The sequence below is a fragment of the Chinchilla lanigera genome, unplaced genomic scaffold (genome assembly GCF_000276665.1).
Source record: "Chinchilla lanigera isolate Chin_1 unplaced genomic scaffold, ChiLan1.0 scaffold00091, whole genome shotgun sequence".
NCBI lineage: Eukaryota > Metazoa > Chordata > Mammalia > Rodentia > Chinchillidae > Chinchilla > Chinchilla lanigera.
In genome coordinates, this window is record NW_004955492.1 from 6,252,234 (window position 1) to 6,277,118 (window position 24,885).

The window sequence follows — 24,885 nt, forward strand, 5'->3', positions numbered from 1 at the left end:
TACACACCCCTACCGGGAAATGGCCCTCATCTGGCAGGCCTCCGTGCTGTGGCCCTTAAAGGCTTGGCAAGTCCAGGTCAGGCTTCAAAAGCTCTCCAGAGGAAATGCAACAATATGAGCATCTGTCCAGGCTGTGGGCTGTGTTTACCATCATGGACACCTGAACCCACACATGCCCAGTCTGTCCAGGTACACAGAGGACACGCTGCATTCACACCAGTGCATTTGTAGCTAGTGCTGGTTGCTAAAATTTCATGGTACTCACAGATCTTGACCTAAAATCCCTCAGCTGCCCCTTATTCCAGGGCCACCAGCCACATGGACAGCAGTCTCCAGTTTCACGAATTCTGGAGAATCTGCATCTCTTCTCCTTTCCTATTTTCCTTACAGACCCTGATAGGGGCTGTACCAGCCCACAAGACTGAGCACCTCCACAGGGATGGGCGGAGCAGGTGAGGACATTGCCTTTTGCAGTGTCACACCACCCTCCACTGATGACAGCCATTCCCTCTCTTTCCTAAAAGGCAAACTAGGTCCAGAAAGTTCCAAAATGCATCCAAGTTAACTCAGCCTGAGCAGGGCTGTCGTGTGAATCCCAGACTTTACCCTTGTTCTTACCCTTGGTCCTCCTGAATGTTATCAATCTCCTGAAGACTGTGTGTCTGCACCATCAGATTTATTTCTATATTTATTAGACAATATGTAAAGAAATAAACAAGGGGCTGGGGATTTAGCTCAGCGGCACAGCGCCTGCCTGGCAAGCGCGAGGTTATGAGTTCGATTCCCGGTACTGGAAAAAAAACAAAAAAGAAAGAAAGAAAGAAAGAAACAAGAAATAGAGAAGCTACAATGATTTGCTTTAAAAATAATAACTTTTTAAAAATCAAAAGGTTAATGACTTTGAGCAGCCCAAGACCAAAGCTGCACCTGGAGAGCATTTAGTCTTTATGACACACAAAGCTGGTTAGAGTGAACGTTGCTCTCCCCTTCCAGACACATTTATACACATCAGTGGGGGCTCATTCCATCTGACAGTCCCAACCCATTGCTCATCCTGTAACCAAATCACGTGCCCGGCTCAAAGAGTAAATAAACACAAAGCTCTAAGCACAAACTAGCCGTGCTGGGTTGTTAATCATGGACGGCCAACTAGCATCAAGGCTAACTTGATCTTTCAAATCAAATGTTTTATGGAAAGAAGTTGTCAAGCTTTCTTGGGCAAAACCCACAAGGTCCATAAACCTGGAGGCACCAAACCTCCCTCAGCAGACTGAAGGGAGGGAGGCATCAGAAGCTGTACTTGACCCAGGTGTCCTTGGGGGCAGCAAAGCAAGGACTCAGCCCAGCTCACATCCTGCTCCTCTGCACACACCTCACAATATCTGGCAGAAGGTGGTTTCTGTTTTCCTTGGTGACCTGTGGGAAGAAGCAAGACAGGGGCTTCAGAATTCCTTCCATCTGGTGGCAAGAAATCTCCTAAAAGAAGGGTCTGGAAGGCTGGGAGAGGTGGTGGAAGCTCAGCTCTGTGGGCTCTCTGAGACAGCACAGGACCGCCAAGGCCCACCATCAGCTTCTGCAGTGACAGCTAGATCACAGCGGCTCTGAGTGCTGACGTGGTCCACCCATGGGGAGCCTGAGCTGGGTGCTGCGAGGTACGGATAGAGATGGAGATGGGACCTGAAGCCTGCAGCTCCACTGGAAAAGGAAAGATGGAGAGAAACAAGGACCACAGTCTGTGGATCCCTGGGAGCAGCTGGCGGCAGTGAGCCACTCGGAGCCCAGTGAGACTCCAAAAGGCCCACGCGAGCCACTCAGCACCTCGCCACCACCACGCACACACAGAAATGTGGTCAACCTGCGAGCCACAAGGGCCCCTAAGCTCGGCCAACTGCTCCTTTAAAAAGTGACAGAAGGCTGGGGATTTAGCTCGGCGGCACAGCGCCTGCCTGGCAAGCACAAGGTTGTGAGTTCGATTCCTGGTACTGGAAGAAAAACAAAAAACAAAACAAAATAAAAAATGACAGGGAAGCTGAGACTAGCAAGGTGAAAGGGACGTGGTGCAGACTGTAACTCTGCCTTTGGACCGAGTGTTTGTACTTTGTAATTAACGGCCTTACAAAAACAAGTAAGAGTAATGACAAGTTTATTCCAGCTTTTCCTGGTGATGATGGATACAGCACATTTTACCTACCCACGGAATCACTGGTGGACAGCTGGATTATTCCACGTTTTGGCTATTACAAATAATGCTGTTCTGAACACACATTCCAGTTTCTGTGTGAACATGTGTTTTTCAGTGCTCTGGGATAAAAACCTATGAGTAGAATTGCTGGCCTTAGGGTAACTCGTGTTTTACCTATTTGAGGAACTGCTGGGTGGTTTTCCAGGGACTACACTACTTGCATTCCCACCAGCGGCATGTGAGGGACTGCGCCTGTTTCTCCACATCCTCGCCAGCACCTGTCATTTTCCATTTCTTTTGTTTACTTTTTACAGCCACCTCATTGGTTACGAAGGGGCGTCTTGCTGCAGCTTGCTGTGCACTGCCCTGAGCACTAAGTGATGCACACGCTTCCATGTGCTTGCCAAGCACTGTGTGTCTTCTTTGGAGAAATGTCTGCTCAGATCCTACTGGGTTTTATTTATATTTTACGGTTGCACTGTTTGAGTTCTTTATATAATCTAGGATGCAAGGCCCTCTCAGATGTATGACTTGCAAATACTTTCCTTCTGTGAGCTCTTTCCCACTTGTGTCTCAGTCATTTTCTCCCTGAGACACAATACCAACACCCACAACTTAAAAAAGGAGGTTTAATTTGGCTCATGTTTCAGTCCATCGTCAACTGGCTACATGGCAGGACGGAATGGCACAGGGGATGGCAGAGGAAAGGTGGTTCATGGCATGGTGGCTGGAGAGCAGAGAGTCCGCAGAGGAGCCGGAAGAGGAGATGCCTTTCCTGGTCACTCCTACCCACCCTCGACGCGCCGTGACCTGACCCACCTCTTCTACTGGACCCCCTCCATCAGCAAATGCTGTTCGCTTGTTACAGCAAATGCTGTAACGCTTCCCTAACCCAATCATCTTTCAAAGGCCCACCTATGAGCTCATGAGGCTCTTGGAGACATTTAGATATAAACCGTAACAACAGCTCCTGGGGTCCTTTGAAGCATAAAAGTTTTTAATTTTGACAAAATCTTTCCTTTTTTTTTTCGGTCTTTTTGAGACAGGGTCTCGCTATGCAGTTCAGGCTGGCCTTGAGCTCACTTTGTAGCCCAGGCTGGCCTCGAACTTGCAACAATCTCCCTGCCTCAGCCTCCTAATGCTGGGATTACGGAGGTGTGTTATCACCCCTAGCTTTCTGTTGTTTTTCTTCTATTACTTTTGTGTTGGATATTGTATCAAGAAAGGCTTTGCCTACTGCTGTTCACAAAGACTTACTCTTGTATTTTCTGCTGAGTTTTACAGGTGTAGCTTGTATATTTAGGTCTATGATCCACTTTGAGTTAATTTTTATGCATGGTATGAAGGGCCCAACTTCATTCTTTTGTGCATGGATACGCAGTAATATCAATACCATTTGCTGAAAAACTATGTTCTTATTAAATTATGTAGCCTTCCTTGTAGAAAATCCACTGATCACAGACAGAAGGCAATACTTCTGTATCGCCTCCCACTCTATTCCAGCAATCTACACATCTACCCACTGCCTCAATCATTATATTTTATAGTAAATTTTAAAGTTGAGAAGTGTCAGTTCTCTGACATCATTCTTTTTCCACATTATTTTCACTGGGCTTCTTTTATGTCCACATGAATTTTAGGATTCTCTTCCCAGTTTCTGCAAAAGAAACTATCTCATGACTTTAGATCTAGATGTTACAGACTGGCTCTCAATGCAGCTCTGAAACTGCAGAAGAGAGGAGCATGGGCACTGGGGCCAGCACTACACTCCTGGCAAGAAGGAAAGAGTTTATATCCCATTTGAGGGGAAAAAAAGAAAACACGTAGCAAGAGTGAGTCTAAAAACTTCTAAACCAGAGGGAATTTGGCGCTACTTCCCATTCTTCTGATGACCTTGCAACTCCAAAGTGAAAACTGGAAGAATAGAATAAAAATTACTTTATAGAAGAAGCAAGTTTAAATGGCTCTGAATTCCGATTATTAAAATAAATTTTGGTTATATAACAGTAAAGTAGAAAAATGAAATAAGTTCTAAGCAACTAAGCGCCTATGGCTAAGTACCAGAATCACCCTGCCAGTGAAAGCAGCAGCAAAGCAGATGACAACAATGCAAGGGCTTTGGAGTTGGCCAATGACGGTCTGGATCCCAGCTCTGCCCAGACTAATTAAGGGACCTTGGACAAATTACCTAGCCTCTCTGCACTTCCACTGCCTCAAGTGTAAAAGGGAGATTCTACTGCCTATCTCTGGAGGTTACTAATGCACCTGCACCACGAAGCCCAATGCCACCCTTGACTGCTCAAAGAATGAGCCATCCTGAGCTCCAAAGAAATGCTCCTCAGCCCCTGAGACTCATTCACCACGCAACAGGGAGTGTCTCCAGCATCTCCATTCAGGAAGTACTGCACCAGAAATCAAAACAGACTGGCTTTCTAAATGCCACTTAGAACACCAAACTCATGTATTTTACTTCTGTAAGAACTAAAAGGAATAAAAATTGTCTTTTCATGCTGCTAATTAGAAAACTATGAAAAAAGTACACACAGCTCTTCGCAGTAATACTGAGCCACAAAAGTCTGTCTTTTGCCTCTATATCATTAACACAACCATTAACTGTTTTTTTGTTTTTTTTTTATGATTAGTCTCAAATAACTACATACCAGTGGTGACATTTAGAGAGCAATAAGCCCTGGAGGACATGACATAAAACTATGAGTAAACTTCTGGGAGAGCAATCTCGCCTTCAGAAAGGTCACACTCATTACCCAAACCAGAGCAGGCGTTTCCAAACGATGGTGCCCACCCTCCTGCTAGTCTGGAAGACTCACAGAGTCAGAATACAGGTAGGACCTGGCACCACACCTGTGCCCTACAAAGCAGGAGGGCACCTGGGCCAGCCAGGATGGGCAAACAAACTCGTGACGTCACCAGCAAGGCGGAACAGGAGGGAAGGAGCGGGCAGCTGAGCTGCACACACAACCGTGTTGCACAGGTTCCTGTGAACCTCCATAGGAGGTGGGAAGGAAGCCTGCCAGCAGCCTGGAAGAGCAGATGGCACCCTCACACTGCTGCCAAAAGCACCTACCCATGTCCCCACACTGGGCTTAATCATGTCACAAGGCCACCAGTTTCAAAGAGGTCTAAAATTGTTCACAACCCTGTTGATGCTATGGCTTTGACTAGAAGGCAACAGACTACATCAGTTAACTTCTCTCCTGGAGAAGTCAAAACCGAAGAGACACAATGGGCAAGTCCACTCGGAGTTCTGGAAATGAATCCACCAAGAGACAGGAGGTTGTCCCCCGCCCCCCAACATGCCCGCTAGGCTGCTCCCTCCTCCCTTTCAGGCCCATGTTCATTGTGCTTTGTCTGAGAGGCCTCTCTAGGTGGCCACCAGCCTGCCCTGTTCTCCTTCCCAGGACACCGTGCCCCATGGACAGAGCAGCATGGCGTGCAGGACACTGTAGGCTTACTGACAGGTGAAACTGTCCCAGCGACTCTTCAGCGGCACTTTGGCAGGGAACAGAAGGAGCAACAACTCTCGGGCTAGGAAGCCTCCTTCTCAGAAGCCTGCCTTTCTTCTTTCTGTTCTTTTGTTCATCTATTTTTTAACCCATCAGACAACATTATTATTTCTGCCTCAACTGTTAAACATAATCTTAAAAATTCGAGAAGCAGAATGTACATCCACAGCTTCCCTCTCCGCACTGTCCCCTTCCTGATGCCGACAGCACTCTCACTCCTTTCTGATGAGAACTTCCCTGAGCCTTTCCTCACGGCAGGCCTACTGGCCACCAAGCTCTCAGTCTCCCTCACCTGCAAAGTCTGAGTTTCCCCGTCACTCCCAAGGGTCGGTCCAGTGGACGCAGAGTTCTCTGGGCAGACAGTTCTTCTAACACACTGGACCAGTGCACCGAGCCACCTGCCCCCGCCGCCCAGGCTCATGAGCGGTGGCTTTGCTCACATTGCCTTTCATTTTCACGAGGCCCACAATGATGTATCTTCACAGAGGCTTCCGTGGGTTTATCATACTGGGTGAGACTGATACAGCTTCTTGAATCTATTTCCTACAAGTCCCTAAGGCTCTGCCCATATTTTATTCTGTCTGCTCTTCATTGGGTAGTTTCTGTTATTCTACCTTCAAGTTCACTGATTCTTTGTTCTGTCACCTCCAGTCTGCTGGTGAGTTCATGGACTGCCTTTTTAAATTGGCTACTTTACAGTTCTAAGATTTTCATTTGCTTCCTCTATCTTCTATATTTTTGCTGAAACTTTTAGTATCTTTCCTGAGACTATTTTTTGTTTCAAGTATGTTTGTGACCGATTATTGACGCATTTTTGCGACACCTTTTTAGTATTAGGCATTTTGGTGAGGCTGTTTTAAAATCCTTGCCCTGTAATCCCAACATCCTGTCTTCTCGCTGTTGATGTGCTGTCTTTTCTCATTCAAGGTGAGATATTCTGGCTGTGGTACGACAAGTACTTTCAATGTTGTCTGTGACATCCTCGCTTGGCCCTGAGGCTCAACCAGCCTGCCCACTCTCCACCTCGCAGGCCAGACTGCTCCTCCAAAGCAGCTGGCTGCAGTCAGTGGAGAAACAGAAGTAGTCAGTTGCACCTTGTCTAGAACCAGAATGTTCTCAGGAGTTTTTATGAAAAGTAGATCTCAGCTCACAAATACTATCAAGAACACACCCAGACAGAGCTCCTGACTCTGGGGTCGGGGCTTCCTCCCACAGCTGATGCTCAGTCCCACCTTCACAGGACCCATGTTCACCCCACACCTGTCAGAGCTTATCACCTGCCCCGGCTCATTCCCCCTTCTCCTCCCACTTCCACCAGTAAGAACCCACCCAGAAATGACTTCCGGCAGACACCTCTCCCCTCCCTGTTCACACAGACATCTCCCTTCTCTGCCCCAGAATCTCACTGTCCACAGTCAGGTTGTAAGGGAAAGGAACAGGCCTCACACATGTCTGTGTCAGGGAGACGTGCTGGCTGCAAAAGACCTTTTCAGAAATAGATTCAGATACTTAGTGCCTATCAGAAATCAAAAGGACTCAAGACTACACAGAATCCAGATAAGGATGAGGTTCCATACCAGGAGTAACAGCACAGAACAGCAGGGCATGGCGGCCCTGCCTCTCATAGGATTAACTCAGAGCCAACCACTTCCTTTAGAGATCATTAGGAGCAACGCTTTCCTTGTCTGGAGAATATCTTGTGTGTCAGAAAAGGAAACGTGGTATTATCTAAGACACAACAGTTATTTCTGGACATAAATGTCAACTCCCTTCAACCTGCCGTAGGTCACTGAGACTGGATGCGTTTGCACAGACAGCCAATCCCTGGAGCCTAATGCTGGCAGTTTCCTGGGCTGGGAGCCACCTGACCTCAAAATGCCTTTTCTCTCATTATCTTTCACTATTCACTGGCTCTGTCTTCACAGTAACTCTACATCACAACCAAAACTCAACTGCGGAGAGAGATGCAGGAAGGCAGCTAAGACCCCGGAGACAAGGCCACCAGGATGTGACCTTTCAAGGCTCTCAGATCTCCACTCAAATGTCTTCTCCCTGCACTGCCCTTCCCTGATTGCCCCTCCGTCCTGCCCCAAACAACACACTGCCTGGCTTCTTTTCTTTGCCATTATCAGGACCTGAAATGGCTTACTTTGTCACTTATGGCACCCAGCTCCCCAGAATCCCTAGAATGTATGCTGCACAACGGAGGGCCTTGGTCAGTATTATCATCGGTGTCACCCAAATTTGGAGCAATGCCTGGGATACAGCAGGTGTTCAATCAAGGTCTATCAAGTGAATAAGCCAATAGATGAAGGAAGGATAGACACATTTGTCCAGGTCTGGCTGGTCTAACCCTGGCAGTCATTCACTGCCACCCCCAGAACACTGCGGATGTCCCACTAGGGCCAGTGTGCCAGGTGGCAGGTCACCAGTGACGTAGGTACCCACTCTGCACTTTCCCAGTTAGGAGGGCCTCGCCCGCCTTGCAGGGCCAGAAGTGTTGAGGGTTGGAGTGAGCGGGTGGGCAGCACTAGGCCAGCAGTGCTGACGGACACAGGAAAGAAAAGCACTGGGGCAGAGGGACAGACACGCGAAGAGCAGAGCAACAAGACTGAGGCAAGGCACCAGGCACGCCACAGTGGTTCCTGCAGCCCTCTGACACTGTGCCTTTAACACGCTGCTCCGAGTACCCGCGGGGCCGCAGCCCTACTTCTCAAACTGCAGCAGACTGGGGCCCACAGAGAGGGGTCCGAGCACAGTGGCTCAGCCTGACCCCCAGGCAGCTCAGTTCTGCGATCAGGGTCGGGCCTATAGGTGTGCACATCTCACTGGCTTCAGAGGACCCCACATGGGCCACCGCAGGCCTCACTGTGAGTGACAAGACACCAAAGCTATGCTGCCAAACACTGCCACGGCCTGTGCTAGTGTGGCTGAGAAACTGTTTTAAATCCTATTTAAGTGTAGCTAACTTAAACAGAAGTAGCCACACTTGTTAGCCTCTGACTCCCACCCTGAACTGCGGATGTGAGATCAGCTGCAGGAGCAATTCTGACACCGGAGGGGTGTGGTGCCCAGCAGCGTTGGCGAAAGGAAGAGAGCAGGACGCAGAGAAGACACTTGGTACTCCCCACAGTCTGTTCTGTCATCAGAGAGAGGTATGATCTAAGTTCTGGAAAACTCAGACAATCACACTTGCTTAGCGCCCGGCACCTGCAGACACAGAGGCAAAGGTGCATGTGAGCGTACCTGCGCCCGCGCACAGACCGGGTGGGGGAGACTGGCTTACTCACACTGAACACTTTCACGTCGTGCCTGTTCCTGATCTCCTCCACGAGGGTCAGTGGTTTCCCTTTGGGGAGTGGGATTGTTCCGAGGACCACAGTCCCTGGCGAGGACAGTGTCTGGCGAACAGCCTGGATGAACGGCTGGCTGAAGAGCTCCATCTTCCCGATCTCATCGATGATACATACTCTCTGCCTTGGGTCACTGCTGGAACATGCCTAGGATGGCAAAGATACTCACTGGGACATCAAAGCCACACTGATAACAGGCCCAGGGTCTCACCCCAGTCATCCACCAACTAACAGTGTGGCAGGTGGGTGGGCTGTCCTCTGAGGACAGAGATTGTCCTCACCACTGCACATGCTACATGCCTACAGACTCATGTAGCAGGCTCCCCTGAAGCCCGCTGAACATTCAACTTCCTGGACCCCTGAGCTTTTCTCAAAAATTTTATTCCCCCAGAGTGGTTCTTATAATAATCATCTTTGGATTTATGCACCCTCAGAAAATAAATGGCACCCAAATACCTCAGGTTTGAAAGAAATGAGACAGCAAGGCTGAGAGCCCTTGCATGTGCGTGCACATACACACACACACACACTCCTTTTGTTTTTCAATTGTGGGATATTCCCTGGCTGTCTGCTAGAGAGGACATAACCACTCAGGTAGATCCCTGTGTATTCCACACTCCGAGGTATGAGGGTTGGTGGGAAGAATTGAAAATTAAAAGAAGTCTTATCAAAAGAAAAAACATCTGGGCATAGTGGTACACACCTGTAATCCCAGTACTCTGGGAGGCTAGTACAAGAAAAAAGCAAGTTGGAGTCTTACCTGGGGAACTTATTGAGACATTGTCTCAAATACATACATACATACATACATACATACATACATACATGGGGCTGGGTATGGAGGACCACCTGGGCAACTAACCTTGAAAGAGGAGCAATTTCCTCCATCTTGGCTGAGCCTGACCTTATTTCCATGTACTGACATATACAGAGCTGGCTAGGACATTTTCTTAACCCTTCAATTGGCTTTAAGCATGCACAATCTTTGAAGACAGCAGGCAGGTTTCCTCAGACCCCCACCCATCGTTCCCTTGTGTGAGCCAGGTCAAGATGGGATGAAGACAGAGGCTGTGACTTCCTGGGGCTTCAAAGATTACACATCAGAGCAGAAGCATGGACCCCAAAACATTAGATACTATCTCACATAGCTAATGTGTTATGCAGATTACTCTTTCTGCACATCCTCTCTGCATTTGCAGAGGTGATTTCAGGCTTCCTACCTAGCCCAGCTCATGGCACTTACCTATTTCCTGCAATTCTCACAGTCACTCACCCTCAAGCCACTCCTTTCTTCATGAATTAATAAAACCTGGGTTTGGCTCTGGGTATAGGCCTTTGTTCCGGATGGCCATCATCGTGGCTGGACTTAGGACCCTTTGGCTCCCCATAAGTACAAATATGCCTTAGTGTCTTTATTCTTGCCATGGGTTGCACTAGAAGTGGTAGACTGGAATTAACTCACTAGAATTCTAGTAACTTTTCATGGAATTACAAATATAAACTTCTTGGGCCGCGATGAGGACTGGGAAGGGCTCTCGATAGCTGGGGATGTAGCTCGGTGTAAAGGCCTAGGTTCTATCTCCAGGAACATAAAGAATAATAAAAGCAAAACCATTGAATGTAATTGTGTTGCTCAGATCTCAGATTCTCTTTCTAATGGCTTTATTCAATTCATGTCCATCACGTCTATTAAAATCCCAGTCAGAGCAGATGTGGCCACAGCATTCCCAGTCCTCACAGTTCCGAGGCCGCTGCCCATGCATACAGGGGTTGAGATGTGCAGCCACCATGATGTGGAAGGAGTGCTGCTGCTTCTGCCCTGGCCTCCCTTTCCAGGGTCATTTGCTCTGAGGAGGTGGTGGTCCTGAAGTGAGGAGCTAACAGCAAGTCTAGGTGGTAGACACAGACTGAGGCCTTGGCACCAGCAGCCGGAGGGAAACTGAGCTGCAGGACCCACAGGTTAGCTCAGAAGTGGATCTTTACTGTCCAGTCTCAGAGGGGCATAGGTCAGCCGAAAGCAGAACTGTGCCCACCAGAGGGCCCTGGGCCGGAACCACTCCATGCAGCTATATCGACTCTTGATCCGCAGACAGTGTGTGGAATGAGTGTCTGCTGGGTGATCTGTTACCTGGCTCTAGTTAAGTACTACACACATACAGCAAAAGCCCAATAGACTCAATGTCCTTGCAGAGAAAAGACACAGTCCAACACGTAATAAGCACTTCAATGATGCTCATGCAAATGCATTTGAGGTCTCTGTACAGAGCATTATTATGAAAGCTTCAGGAGAGCTAACTCAAAGATCCCCTTTGCTGCAGTGCTTGAGCCCTTCCACAAGAGTGGTACAGGCTGGCTAGATGCTGGGCAGGGTGCACACCCAGTGACACACTGGGCCAAGGGGCCAGACTGTAAGACCTTGAATGGTACCCAGGGATGGAGGGGGCCTTTGTTCCTCAGCTGGGAGAGGCTAAGCCAGCAAGGGTCACAGGCTGCTCTGAAGACAGGTGGCTGGGAGGAGGGAGATGTCAGCTGGCACCATCCATCTGAGACAGCAGGGTCCTTGCCAGCTGTGACAGGAGGCAAGCATGAAGCAGCCTTCCTGACTCTAAGGAAGCAGTGCACCTCCTTCCTCCTGCGTACCGGCACACTCATGGGAAGTACTTTCCCACTCACTTCATAGCAGAAAGAGGACGGTCACCGCAACTGCCCCAAGAGGTCTCAATGGGGGCCAAGCTTCCGTGCTTCTGATGTAGCTCATTTTCACCTATCAAGTGTACCTGTAATTTACCTGGTCTCCCTCTTATGTGGCTTAGGGGTCCCTATGTCTGTCTTCCCTGCACAACTGATCAGAGCCCTAGACCGGAGAAGGGAAAGGCTGAAGAGTCCAAGCTGCCTCTGCCAGGGCAGGGCATCTGCTAAGTCAGGCACTCCTTGCACCAAGTTTGTTCTTCAGAATGAATGCTGAATTTGGAAGAAATAAAACTGCCATCAGCCACCTGTGTGTGATAGTAAAAAGAGGTAAGTCCCATAGGAAGGTCTCTGTCTTCCCAAGAGCAAGTTTCTCCAAGTGAGCTGACCCTTTCCACAGAGTCTAGAGAGCACTTCAGTCTCTAGAGACAAGCTATGCCACCTTGGAGGCCACTATCTAAAAACTACTTTGGCACAAGTTGACAGCTTTGAAAGCCATCAGATCAGACAAGGAAAAATGATATAAAAAAGTTTGCCGTTAAGTACATATGTGTTTATCTGAATACATGCAATAATCAAATGCACATGCCACACATGTAAATACACATGTATAGATACAAAGCATGTAGCCCTACACCCCCTTCCTGCATTGTCCAGTATGTATGTCCAACATTTTGGCTTGCTTGGGCCACACTGACTGCAGATGAACTGTTTTGGGCCACATATAAAATGCAGTACACCCCCTAGAAGTCACAATTCAGAGTTTGCGGCCTCAGTCATTTGTAGATTTTCCCTTAGAACCTACCTAAAAATTGTTTGCAGAAACTGCAAACATCCTCCACAATTATTTTTTGGGGCAGGAGGTTTGCAAGTAGCCAAATGAGAGCATTATTCAGTTCTCCGTGCTGCAGACTGGATGCTGCCCTCTAACACACCTCCTGCAGACACACCAGCATTCCTGCATCTTAACAGGTTGCTATACTTGTGTAGCCGTCCTGAGTGTTCTCAGTTCTGTTCTTCTTTTAAAGCCCTGAGATTCCTAAGATGTGGCCAAAATACCCTGTACCTTCTAAGGCTTTGTTAATACAGTATTTTATTAAATTAAAATACATAACTGCAGAGACATAGCATATTTAGGGTTTAAACTATAAAAAACAGGCATTTATAGGCATTTTTCTGGCCATATTTGAAATTCACAGTTTTTTCACACTCACAGGTGCTCTAGAAACATAACCTCTGCAAATTTCAGGGGTCCACTATATACAATATAGCTAATGTATATGAGTAACAAAACTTCCTATACTCTTAGATATTTTTATTATAATATTAAAATGAAATAACATAAGAAACCTGAGTTTAACGGTTAAATAAGAAAACTTACCTGTCTACTTAATAACAATAAACAGCTTTCTTCAGTATTTCAGGCTGAAATACTATTATCACTAACACTGCATTTTACTCCCCGAGCTGCGCTTGCGCATGTAACACCTGATAACCCACGTCTCACTTGGATGACGTGTGCAGTAGGTGCAGGACGCACAGTCAGCTCGGCACTGCACCCTCCTGCACAGCATCGCACTGACATCTGTGCAGCCTGTGCTCTAGCACCATACAGCTGAGTCAAGCAAAACAGCACTAAAAATCAAAATGTGATGGCAAAAGTTTAAGGTCTTATAGGGCTGACTAGTAGCTGTCCAGGGTGACCTGTGTCTAGGACATTCAACCCCATCACTGTGCTCATCACCAAGGTGCCTGAACACGTATGTACACAATGTCTTCTACCAACTGGAAATGCTCATTGTAAAATCTGAACTTCCATAAAATTTTTATTCTGTACAGTATTAGGGACCTTTATAGTCCAGTAACTGTATTAATCTCTTTTAAATTTGCAATTTTTAATGAAAATGCAAGACAGTCATACTCCGACAGACAGATATCAGGTGCTGAACTGCCTAACAGTAGGCAACACTTACTTGATTTTTCTTTTTTGGTAAGAGTTATCACCATGTAGTTCACGCTGACCTTGAACTTATTAAGTGGTCTAGGCTGGTCTCAAACTCTTGGTAATCCTCCTGCCTCAGCCTTCTGAGTGTTGGGATTATAGGTGTGCACCACCATGCTCAGCTTGCTTGGTTTTTCTAAATAGCCCCTGAGCTTCAAAAGGAACGAAGGCATTCACAAGTGCATTATTTCTCTACAAATTCAAGCCACTCTAGACGAAACAGAAAGTCAGTGAGCCTTCACCTTGCGGATGCTATTCTAGATTATGAGTGCACATGACATGGCCCACAGCACCAGGGCCAGGCTCTGGCTGTACTTAGCTAGTTTATTTTCCAAAAGGGGTAAACAGGCATTCAGCAGCATAATACCTGTGTGCCAGTCATACCAGGGGCCTGGAAAGAATGAGATTATTTTGGTCCTTGGTTTATCATTAGATGTACTTTAAGACTACAAAGAAAATACAAATATAAAATAAGCAATTTCATTTACTCAAAATACTGAACTGAGAGCACGCTAATGAAAATAGCCTTTGCCTTACGTGAATTATCTGCACAATAAACATTTCTGGCAGATTAAGGTTGATTACCTTAATACCAGGCACATGGCCTGGCTTCTGAGCACATTCCTCTGGGACAGGAAGTCCTGAAAATCACGGAAGCGACAAGAATGACACAGCCTATCCCCTCAACACTGCCCATGCTGGGGAAGCAGAAGGCAGTGGCAACAGCAGCAACTGGTCAGCTCACAGCTCCTTATCTTGGAAGGTAGCTGCGAACACAGGGCTTCCATCAGATATTCTGTCCTTTATTCCAGGCCTCTAAGTTTCAGCCTCCCTCTGAAGCCTGGTGACATTGTGGTCCAGGAGAGAGTGCTGAGAGACAGCACTTACCACTGACAGTCATCTGGGCAGCATGAGAACCCAGCACTGTTCCTGACCCCAGCCCTAGCACCAGCCCAGACATTTGGGCCTGTGGGACTCCATGACAGACTTATGGGTGCACTCTGGCCCCCAGCTCCCTGGCAAACAGATTGAACTGTGATAGGGGGCCCCTTCTGAGTGCTGCTGCCCACTGCCTCCCTCAACTCAACAAGAGGCAGAACCATCCTCTACTCAGCCCCCAGGAGTAAGTGCTCCTGACCCTGACAGTGACAAGCACTGGTGCATTTACTGCCCTCACTGCAGCAGCAGGTGTCAGCCTCTGTGTACAGGCAACCCTCATGGAGCATGAGGACAAACTACAGTCAAACCAAGGTCATCTAACTCTGAAGCCCTGCCCCTGCCCTTGTGCACTGCAGCTGTACACCTTTCTCCGGCAATACAGGGTAAGCTGTGTCCAGGAAATCCCTCTTGCCAGGAAGAAGCTGCTCTCCTCTCCCAGAGGAAGGAGAGTTCCTAGGAAGCCACCGGAAAGAATAACAGCCAATGCTTTCAAAAAGTTTTACCATACAATATTGGTATCAGTATTTCAACTTCTGATAAAAGTTTGTTATCTCTAATGCCTGATAGCCTTCTCTTTATCACTGGACCGAGGAAAGAGCATATTGTGTCAAGACAGTACAGTGGTGATAACCTGTTTTTAACTGACAAGATGACTGGCTAGATAGAAGTGTAGCTTAAATCAGGAAACAGCTGACTACCACAGCTTTCAAAGTTTAACCTTTCCAAAGCACAGTGATGTTCTGTTTTCTAGGTACTGCTACCTTGGTAGACAGAGTATTTCAAAAAGAGTAGCTAAAGGGCTGGGGATTTAGCTCAGCAGGACAGTGCTTGCCTGGCAAAGGCAAGGTCATGAGTTCGATTCCTGGTACCAGAAAACAACAAAACAAAAACAAAAAGAGTAGTTAAATCTGAAAATTATTCTATGTCAAGATGATTTGATGAAGTTTAGATACAACTAGAATTGGCTAGTGGAAGTCTGAGAAGGAGACTGTGCACGATCTGATCTTAAAGCATCTCAATATTCAGAAGAGTGGGAACTGGACAACTCCCTGATTAGGGTCACCAGTCCCAAGATGAGACAGGAGAAGGGGCACTGTCATATCAAGAGGTTTCCAGCAGAATCTGGTCATGAAGAAATATCTGAAAAGCTCCAGAAGAGGAAAGTTCTATAAAGCAGAACCATGTTCTTCAAAACATCACTATAATAAAAGGCAAAAAGGACTGCAGAATTCTTCCAGGTTACAGGGGCTAACAAGCTGTGAAGCTGAATACTTCTCTCTGACTCTAGCTAGACTGGATCTTGAACTGGAAGAAAAGGAAGGTCACTAAGAATATTGTTAATCCAGGTGACAGAACCAGAAGACAAAGGTAAAGCATCTTCATAGTGTGTTTACTGAGCTGCTAAGTTCAGCTGATCCTTGAACATGGGTTTAAACTGTGCAATCTGCTTCTATTCCCATATTTTTACTTTTTGAAGACTTGTGACAATTTGAAAAAACTTGCAGAAGAACCACATAGCCTAGAAATACTGAAACAAGGAAAAGTTCAGTATGTCATAAATGCGTAAAATATATGGATGTCTATTTTATTACTTACTGTAAAATACTGCATAACAAATCTATTATAAAGAGTTCAATTTGTCAAACCAGTCACACAGACACAGCCAATATACATCACCATCTGTAGCTGAGAAATAAAGATGTAGCACTATAACCCTCTGAAAGTAACCTCGCTGTGATCTCGAAGCCACCTCCCGCTGCTCGTGCGGTGAGTCACGTTTGGAGTTTCAACTCCAAAACCCTGTGATGCTCCTCATCTCCACATGAGCTATGGAGCCAAGAACCTGTATAGTGCAGTACAAAGCGACTTCTCCGGGGCCCTGCACATTTTGCAATGTATAAAATATATATAACATACAAACTATGTATTGACTGCTTGTATTTGGTAAGACTTCTGGTCAACAACAGGTGAGAAGCAGTTAAATTGAGGGGAACCTGAAAATTATCTCTGAATTTTTAACTGTGTGGGGGATGTGGGGTGTCACAGCCCCAAAGCCCCACACTGTTCAACCGCCAAGTATGTATCAATTAAGTGAGTGTATCTATATTTTTAAGAAAAATGTAATATACTGAAGATTTAGGAGTAAAGTATGAGTACAACATAGTCTCAAATGATCACCTCTCCCCAGAATTTATATATTTATACAAACACATATAAGATGCACATGTACTCTCACATACATACAGTGGGAAAGCATAAGTAAACAATAAGGCAAGTAAGTTAAAATGTTAAAAATAGGTAACTGTTTAATAAGTACATACACAGGTGTTCTTCCTATATTTTTATTCCTGTAATTTTCTTTAAGAGCAAAATTAGATACAAATTAAGTTTAAAAAAATAGAATCAGTATAAAACAGAAAAAGACAACTACATATATAAATACTTCCTAAGATTTAGATCTAGGAAAATAACCAATTCATCACATGTGAATGTTCTTTTAAAGAAGCTATGGGAGGGCCTGGGGATATAGCTCAGCGGCACAGCACCTGCCTAGCAAGCATGAGGTCATGAGTTCGATTCTCTGTACCAAAAAATAACAACAAAAAAAAACAAAACAAAAAGCCATGGAGGTGAAAGAGAAGAAAGTACCAGAGCGGAGGAAAGGAGGTGGGGAAAGAGTAAATGCAACAGTCTGCACAGACGCAATCCCAGTCCTGCTTAAGAAGCCTGCAACCTTCAGAGGTGGCTGCATGAAGAACTGCAGGTGGGTGTCATGACCAAGGGCATATGAGCTACAGAATCACACCAAAGCCACAGTATACACAGCAAGGTCTCAGCCCGCCGGGTGACATCAGGAAGACAGCCAGTGAGAGTCGCCAAATCCTCAGCAAACACTGCAAATGAACTGCAGAGGCTGCCTGGGCCAGCCTCCAGCTCCTGCTCCACTTCTGCTTCCCTGCAGGGATGTTTGCACTGAGGACTGGGAGGGTCCATGTTTACACCAGAAAGGTTTTTGCCTGCCTGGCTGACCTTGCATACATACATGATCAAAAGCAGAGAAACAGACACTGAGGAACAAGAACAAATGCCACAATGACTAACAATAGTGAAAGAACTTGTAGGGCACTCCCACCGATCTTTCCAGAATGGATCCAACTGAAACTTTATGGTTCTTTTTTGTTTTTCTTCCAGTACCAGAAATCAAACTCATGACCTTGTGCTTGCCAGGCAGGTGCTTTGCCACTGAGCTAAATCCCCAGCCCTGAAACTTGATGGTTCTGAATCCTTCCAAAGCCCAGTGGCCTGAAGCACAAAGCAGCACTTCCAGGTCAAGTATTAAGAAGCATCACCTTCCCTGGGAGAGAAGTTGGACAGAAGTTGGAAGACGTGATAGTCTATTTCAGAATCAAAAGCAGATCCTGCCTCAGAAACAAATATACTTTAAAGCCTTAGTTGGATCAAAACAGGGAAGCATAAGGTTCAAACTGTATTGGTTTTCAATGGATATTCTGATTCTAATTTACTATTCCTTCTACAGATTTTTGTAAAAGATGGCACTCAAAATAGGGCTGTAAGTATATGTCCTTTCTTCCTTTAAACACTATAATATATTGTTATCCTTTTGTGTGAGTAGGAGATACACAAAAAAAACAGTAACATGTTAAATCCTACATTGCACCAAATTTTAGGAGGGCATTCAGTGTAGCTCTCAAAAAGACTGTTGTAGAAAAGGCCAGCACTATCCAATGAGCCCTAATATCTGAGAACTAATACCCAACTCTCATTACAGCAATAGTAGAAATATAGACGACCCTATGAATAACCTCACCAGGAAAATTTTTAAAGAAATGGAAGGAAAAAAATTATTTTTTTGGTTGTAGACAGTGAAAATACTCTGATAAATTAAAGTATCTTTTATATCAAAATAGCTATCATAGTTCCAGTTTTGTATAGTTCCAAACACTCCATATGACCCTTTTTCATGAATGATAAGTCTTGATTCTACAATTTATGCAAGCTCTACCACTTATGAGCTCTACATCCTTCCTCCTTTGTGCCTTAGTTTTCCCTCTGTAAAACAGGAATACAGTGGAAATGTTCTGAGGACTAGGTGTGCAGCTGACACACAGTTTGCACCCAGTAATGGTTAACTGCCACCACTGATATTACCACCAGCACAGCACAATTTGGAAGAACTGAGTAAGTGATAGTAGGATCATTTTTGAAGAACAAATATGGTACTGATGCAAGACTCAAACAGGTCAATAGAAGAGAATAGATAGTCTCAAAACACACACACACACACACACACACACATACACATACTTTTTAAAATATAACTCATGAAACATAATAAACTAACTGGAAATAGGTTTTTTAAAAAATGAGTTTAGTAAATTGACTAATCTGGAAGAAAACTAATTAAGAATCTCACTGTATATAACATTCAAAACAAATCCAGATGGAGCAACAATGTGTTTTTTAAAAGGCACGCAGAAGAAGAAACAGGTAAATTTTTGTATTAATTTGGAAAAGAGACAGAGTTTCTACATGAGAAGCAGGAAAGGGAGGTGGAGAGGGAAGGAGGGAGGCAGAAAGAGAAGAAGGAAATGACCAAAGCAAAGCGACAAACAGAAAAATAGAATCAATAAATATAAAGTTTACTTGCTATATATAAAAGACCTCTTTAAGCCAAAAGGAAAAAAAATGAAGAGGGATGAACCAACAACTTACACTAAAATAAACTTATCCAATAAACAACTGAAAAATATTTAACCTCGTTAATAACTTAAAAATGCAAAACAAAGCAGAGTATGTTTTTAATTTAAAATCAGTAGAGTGCTCAGCACTGGCAAAAGCACAGCAAGGCAAAGATGTCCTGGAAGTGGCAGTGGGCACAAGGTGACACGCACTATGCAGCCTGCCAGGCTCTCGCTCCCTCTCCCTACACGTCACCTCCCTGGAAAGCAGCACAGCTGCGGAGTCCCGCGTAGACAGTGTCTGGTTGCAAGGTTACTCCCAACAGGGACAGTAACCTAAGCGTGCAGCTGCACGGGAGCTGCACTCAAATCAAAGTGGAAACCCCACCACGACATATGCAATCATTAAATAGCTGTTGTGAGAATTATCAGGTTATGGGACCCTTCCCACGTTGTTCAGCCATACTGAGAAAAAAAAGCAAACCAAGCCTATAAAATTGCTTATTCCATTTTTCCCAATTAGGAATGACTGAGTAAGTTAAAACGAGTAGGTAGGCAGAAACAAAACATGTACCAATGGCTAGCTTGGAGATCAGCTTATAAGCTGTTCATGATTTAAGGGTTTTTTGTTGTTGTTTCGCAAACTCGTTAGCATGAGCATACAGAACTTTCATACTTGGTAAAATACTAAGTGCTGTCAAATGTAACAAGATGTCACCTATGGAAAGAGCAATCAACAACAGCCATGACTTCCAAGCACTTTCTAAAACCTACTGAGTCTAGATGTTTACCAACTCACTCTTGCTTCCTTGTTTCCCTCAGTGCCCGAGATGACCTGGCTCCGCCTACTCCCTATCTACAAAATGTGACCAGAGTACCTGCAGGAAGGTAGGCAGGTACATGCGCCTCCTCTCACCCTTCCCAGCCTCAAGCTGTTTCCAGATCCAGCCAGTCTTGCTTCTCTGGAGACAAAAAGACAGTCAGGCCGGCCCAACCAGAAAATTGTTTCTCTTATGTTTTTCCTAGTATTTTAAAGGAAGGAGCTAGGCACGGTACATGTCTGTAATCCCAGCACCTGGGAGGCTAAGGCAGGAGGATCAACATGAGTTTGAGGTCAGCCTGGGCTGCATAGTGAGTTCAGTGCCAGCCTGGAATACTTGGAGACCCTTCTCTCAAAAAAACCAGAAAAAGACTCATACCTTCTTTCACCCAGAAACAGAAATTTCTCACTTGTAACAGAGTACTACCTGACTTGTTAGAATGCATGTTTTCATAGGTACCCGCCCTGCACGATGCACTAACTAATGCTATGTCCCCAGAGAAAGGGTTTCACCTGCCTAAAACAGGGTTCCCAAAGCTTCCAGCTCCCTGATCATCTGAATGGCTAATATCAAAACCTGTCTCTTTATTCTCCCCTATTTTTGATGTCTAGGTAATTTCATTATTTTAAATAAAAGCAAACCTAATTTCCTCCTCCCTTCTTTATCCCAATAAAATATGTGGGATGGAAGAAATATTTTTGCTGTAGAAAACAAATCCAAGACCCTTTGCCAGGGACATTTACCACCTGAAACGTGAATGTCTGCACTTGGTAACTGGAGTACAAAACCTAGGAGAAGTCTGCTTTTATTTTTTCATTAAAAACAGATGCAAGCTCTTGACCCATCGCACAGGAGCTCTTATGCAATCCTGCAGCTAGATAGTAAGTGGGTGTGCATGCTCCTCTCCCAGCATTCTGTCTGCTCTGAGCACAATAAGGAAAGATCAATTCTTCATATTGATCTAATGCCCAAAGACAGGCTCTTCACTTGAATTTCATTAGAAGCAGTTCACCTGCAGTCTGAACATTTAGATAGACAGGTTATATATCTGATGGGGAAATAACTAGAAAAATACCACATTCTCTGACTGCTCCCACACAACACAGCAGTCACCACAGTACCCTGAGGAAGGAAAGAGAAGGGGAAAGGAGGCAGGGGAGCAAAGAACTCGAGGGCTTGGGGGAGCAGCAGAGACCATGGACCCCACCAGCTCTCTGCAACTGAGGTTCTTCTGGTAGGCTCTAAACTCTTCAGCAGGCTGAGGGCAGTCACCAACCCCCACAACCACCAATTAAAAAGCTTCTCAAAAAAAACCTTCTCCTGCAGAAAATCCTAGGCTTTCCTGTGAATTCTATCAAACATTCAAAAAAAACCAAAAATTAATACCAAGCATTCACAAACTCTTCCAAAAATTACAAGAGGAGGCAACACTTCCTAACTGCTTCTATGAGATCAGTATTGCCCTGACCCCAAAGCCAAACAGAGATATTCCAAGAAAATAATGTTGCCAACTACAGCCCTTAGATCCAGGCATCCTCAATAGAATAAGCGGATAAAAAGGCTTGTACAAAACATATGAGAAGACATAGAAAGGATCTCTCTTTGGGAATGTTGCCAGCTGAGGTAACTATTCCTAAAAATAGTTACCTATGCTCAATGTATGTGACAAAGTCTCTACCTACGGGCCAGAGTAACAGCAAACTACAGCTTATCTTTATTTAGACTCAACTGGCTGGAACAATTTTAAACTGTGAAAAGGCAAATCTTGTAGAAGCAAAAGCCACTCTTTCCCATGGCCAGTGAAGTTCACAACACACAAGTGCAGAGGGGCTCACTGGGCAGAAGTTCATACTCACATTCGTGAGGACAGGAAGTGCCAAATGCTCAAAAGCAGTCACATCAACCACATACTTCCCGACTCGGCAGTCAGGACCCCCAGGCTGGGAGTCTGACCTGAAAGAAAAGACAGAATGTTCTGTGGAAAAAGTACTGTGTTCTGGCGCTGGGTGCACCCACTTAATTCATCCTCACTGCCACACATGAGGCTGCTGTGACTCAGCCCTCCCTCAAAGAACAGCACTGTGCTTAAGTGTCCCCAGTACCATCAGTGGGCATCCTTTTCTCCACACCTTGGCCCCCACAGCTCCAGAAATTAGGGACTAACTGTCTGAAAAATGGCTCTAGACAATAGGTCAAGAATTACAAAGAGAGGAACTACATAACTGTGTGGCCTGAGCTTAAGTGAAATATGGCCTTTGTGACCTTGTTTCTCATATGATGGTCTCTGTTCTTCTTTGGAAAACTCTAAAGGCTTCACGATTCCTCAAGACATGCAATGGCTTTGGCTCAACCTGAGCCAGAGAGAAAATTCTCAGCCTGCAGGGAAGGCAGAGCAATCTAAGAGTTGCTGAAGGTTCTAGAGAAGTTAATTCCAGGTACTCAGACTAGAAACGCTCCCACCACAGGGACAGGTAGACAGCCCAGAGCTAAAACCCCACAGAAGGAAAACATCAGTACCCGATTCTGGACAGTGGGCCCCGAGCGCCAGACAAAGTGACCACATCAAATCCTGTCCTCCTCCCTCCCTGCCTGACTTCTTCTGTATAAAATCCATCCACAGACACCCCATAGGACTGCAGACGCTCACTGGCTTTCTGGATCAAGGTGGTTTTTCCAACCCCTGAAAGAGAAAAGAGAAAAGAAGGGTCATTAGAAGATTAGAAATTAGAAGAGAAGGGCCCAGCTGTTACTGGGCACAGACAGCAGATGCCAGAAGGCAACCACAGTGGGCAGAGAAATGGGCTCCACATACATTTTATGGATGCTCATTTTACTGTAATTGTATTCCCACCAGGTGTTAAGCATTTTTCATTTCAGTAGAAATAAGCATAATAAAACATGAATGGTATCTCAAAGTTTGGGTTCTAAAGCACTGTTACTTTTGCCACATACATAATCCTGTAACTCACTGAGTGACTCTCTGATAATAGTCAAGTCCAGTTTGCATCCTGAGTTACACCTCTATTTCTCCTAGGTTTACCCTCTTCCTTCTCTACCTTGGAAATGACTATGCTCATGCTGTAGCCAGAAGCTACCACTGGAGACCAGAATTCCAATCTTCAAGAGACAACCTGTCCACTATGCTCCCTAACTCCGGAAAATATTTTTCCTAAATCCCATGAACACCCTCCACATGGTCCTTTTTAACTTCTTCAAAAGAGCAATCCCATCAGGTGACAGCTCCTCCAAACATCATCTTCTCCAAGGTCCCTGAGCATCCTTCTGCTTACCACCAACTGGTCCCAACATCACCATCTCCAAGGCCCCAACCACCCATTTGCCCTCAATCATGCCAAAATCAACTAAACCATGGGCCCTGAGCATCTCTTAAACTCACCATCAATCCCTTCCTTATTAAGCCCTTTACAGGGTCCCGGAACATCCCTCTGCAGGACCCCAACCCCACCAATATCTCATTACCTCCTCTAGGCTCCCTAAGATTCCCTTTTGCCTGTCTCTAACTCTTCTAACATCATCTCTTAGGTCTCTAAAGCATTCCTCCTGCTTGCCACAACCTGTCTCAAATCAGAGCCAATGCACCTCCACCCTGTCCTCCACCTCTGGCCCTTCCTCCCCTCACAGCTGGCCTGTGACTGCCTAGATGAGATCACCAGTGTTTACAAGCACCAAGAGCCGCTACTTAACACAGGAACACTAAGCAACAATGTGAAGGAGCACAAACTGGGGCTCCTGTAAGCCCTCACCACCAAGACAGGGAATGTTCTAGCAGATCTGCAACTGGCACTTGGAGGTACAGAGTCACAATCCTGTTATTTCTATTGCCATCCTCAGAGTCATCAAGTTGCCCTTTCGTTTCCTTGAAATAAATTATGATTCCTTATTCTTAATATACCTTTCCTACAAACTGCACTTTAAAATAAGGGCACTTGCTTACTGGAACAGGGATAGCACAGATAGCCCTTCCCTGAAGGGCAATTCCAGGGTGCCACCACAGCATCAGCCGTTCTGTGGCTGCAAATTTATTCTCAGTTAAAGCACAAAGAGGTGTGAAATCGATGTTCACTGCACCATTCTTCATAACAGTGAAACACTGAAAACAATGTAAGTATCAATCAGTAAGGAAGGTTGACTTAGGACACCATGTATACAACAGCACATAAACACACAAAAATGCCATGCAGCCATTAGCAAGAGTACTGTTCACTTACACTGATTAGCATGAAAATAATACATGGAAAAAGCAGGCTAACTAACCACAAAAATATATAGTATTATTTTATTATTTTTTTTAAATGGCAAGATATGTATGTGTTTACAGAAGAAAAGGTGAGGACAGAACAAGAGGTTACAGAGCTTATTTCTAGAGGGTTTTCATATGATTGTCACTTTCTCCTTTAAAATATTCTAAATTTTTAAAATTATTGTTTTTATCCTGGTCAGGTATTACTCTTATTCCAAGAAAAAAAAATACACACTTATACTCTATTTTCTTTTTTTTTTTTTTTTTTTTTTTTTTTTTGGTTTTGTTACGGTGCCCATTAAAGTATTTACGACCTTGCAGTAGATTTTTAAAAGATAAAATGGAGGAACATAACAATTCCTGATCAAAGGGGTATACTAAACGGACTTACTTGTATGTTGTGTAGAACACACTA

The 24,885-nt window shown here is 45.2% G+C and overlaps 1 protein-coding gene across 1 annotated transcript in view; it reads right to left on the reverse strand.

Annotated features, from left to right (window-relative positions):
• Positions 1–853: 853 nt before the first annotated feature.
• Ntpcr (nucleoside-triphosphatase, cancer-related) overlaps positions 854–24,885 on the reverse strand; it is a 25,930-nt gene continuing 1,898 nt past the window's right edge. Inside the window, exons 2-5 of the mRNA XM_005404963.2 lie at positions 22,727–22,889; positions 22,066–22,162; positions 8,997–9,206; positions 854–1,416 (exon numbers count right to left, since the gene is read on the reverse strand). Of these exons, the coding sequence (XP_005405020.1) occupies positions 1,348–1,416; positions 8,997–9,206; positions 22,066–22,162; positions 22,727–22,889 (539 nt within the window). The 3' untranslated portion in view covers positions 854–1,347. The remainder of the gene's footprint in view (positions 1,417–8,996; positions 9,207–22,065; positions 22,163–22,726; positions 22,890–24,885) is intronic.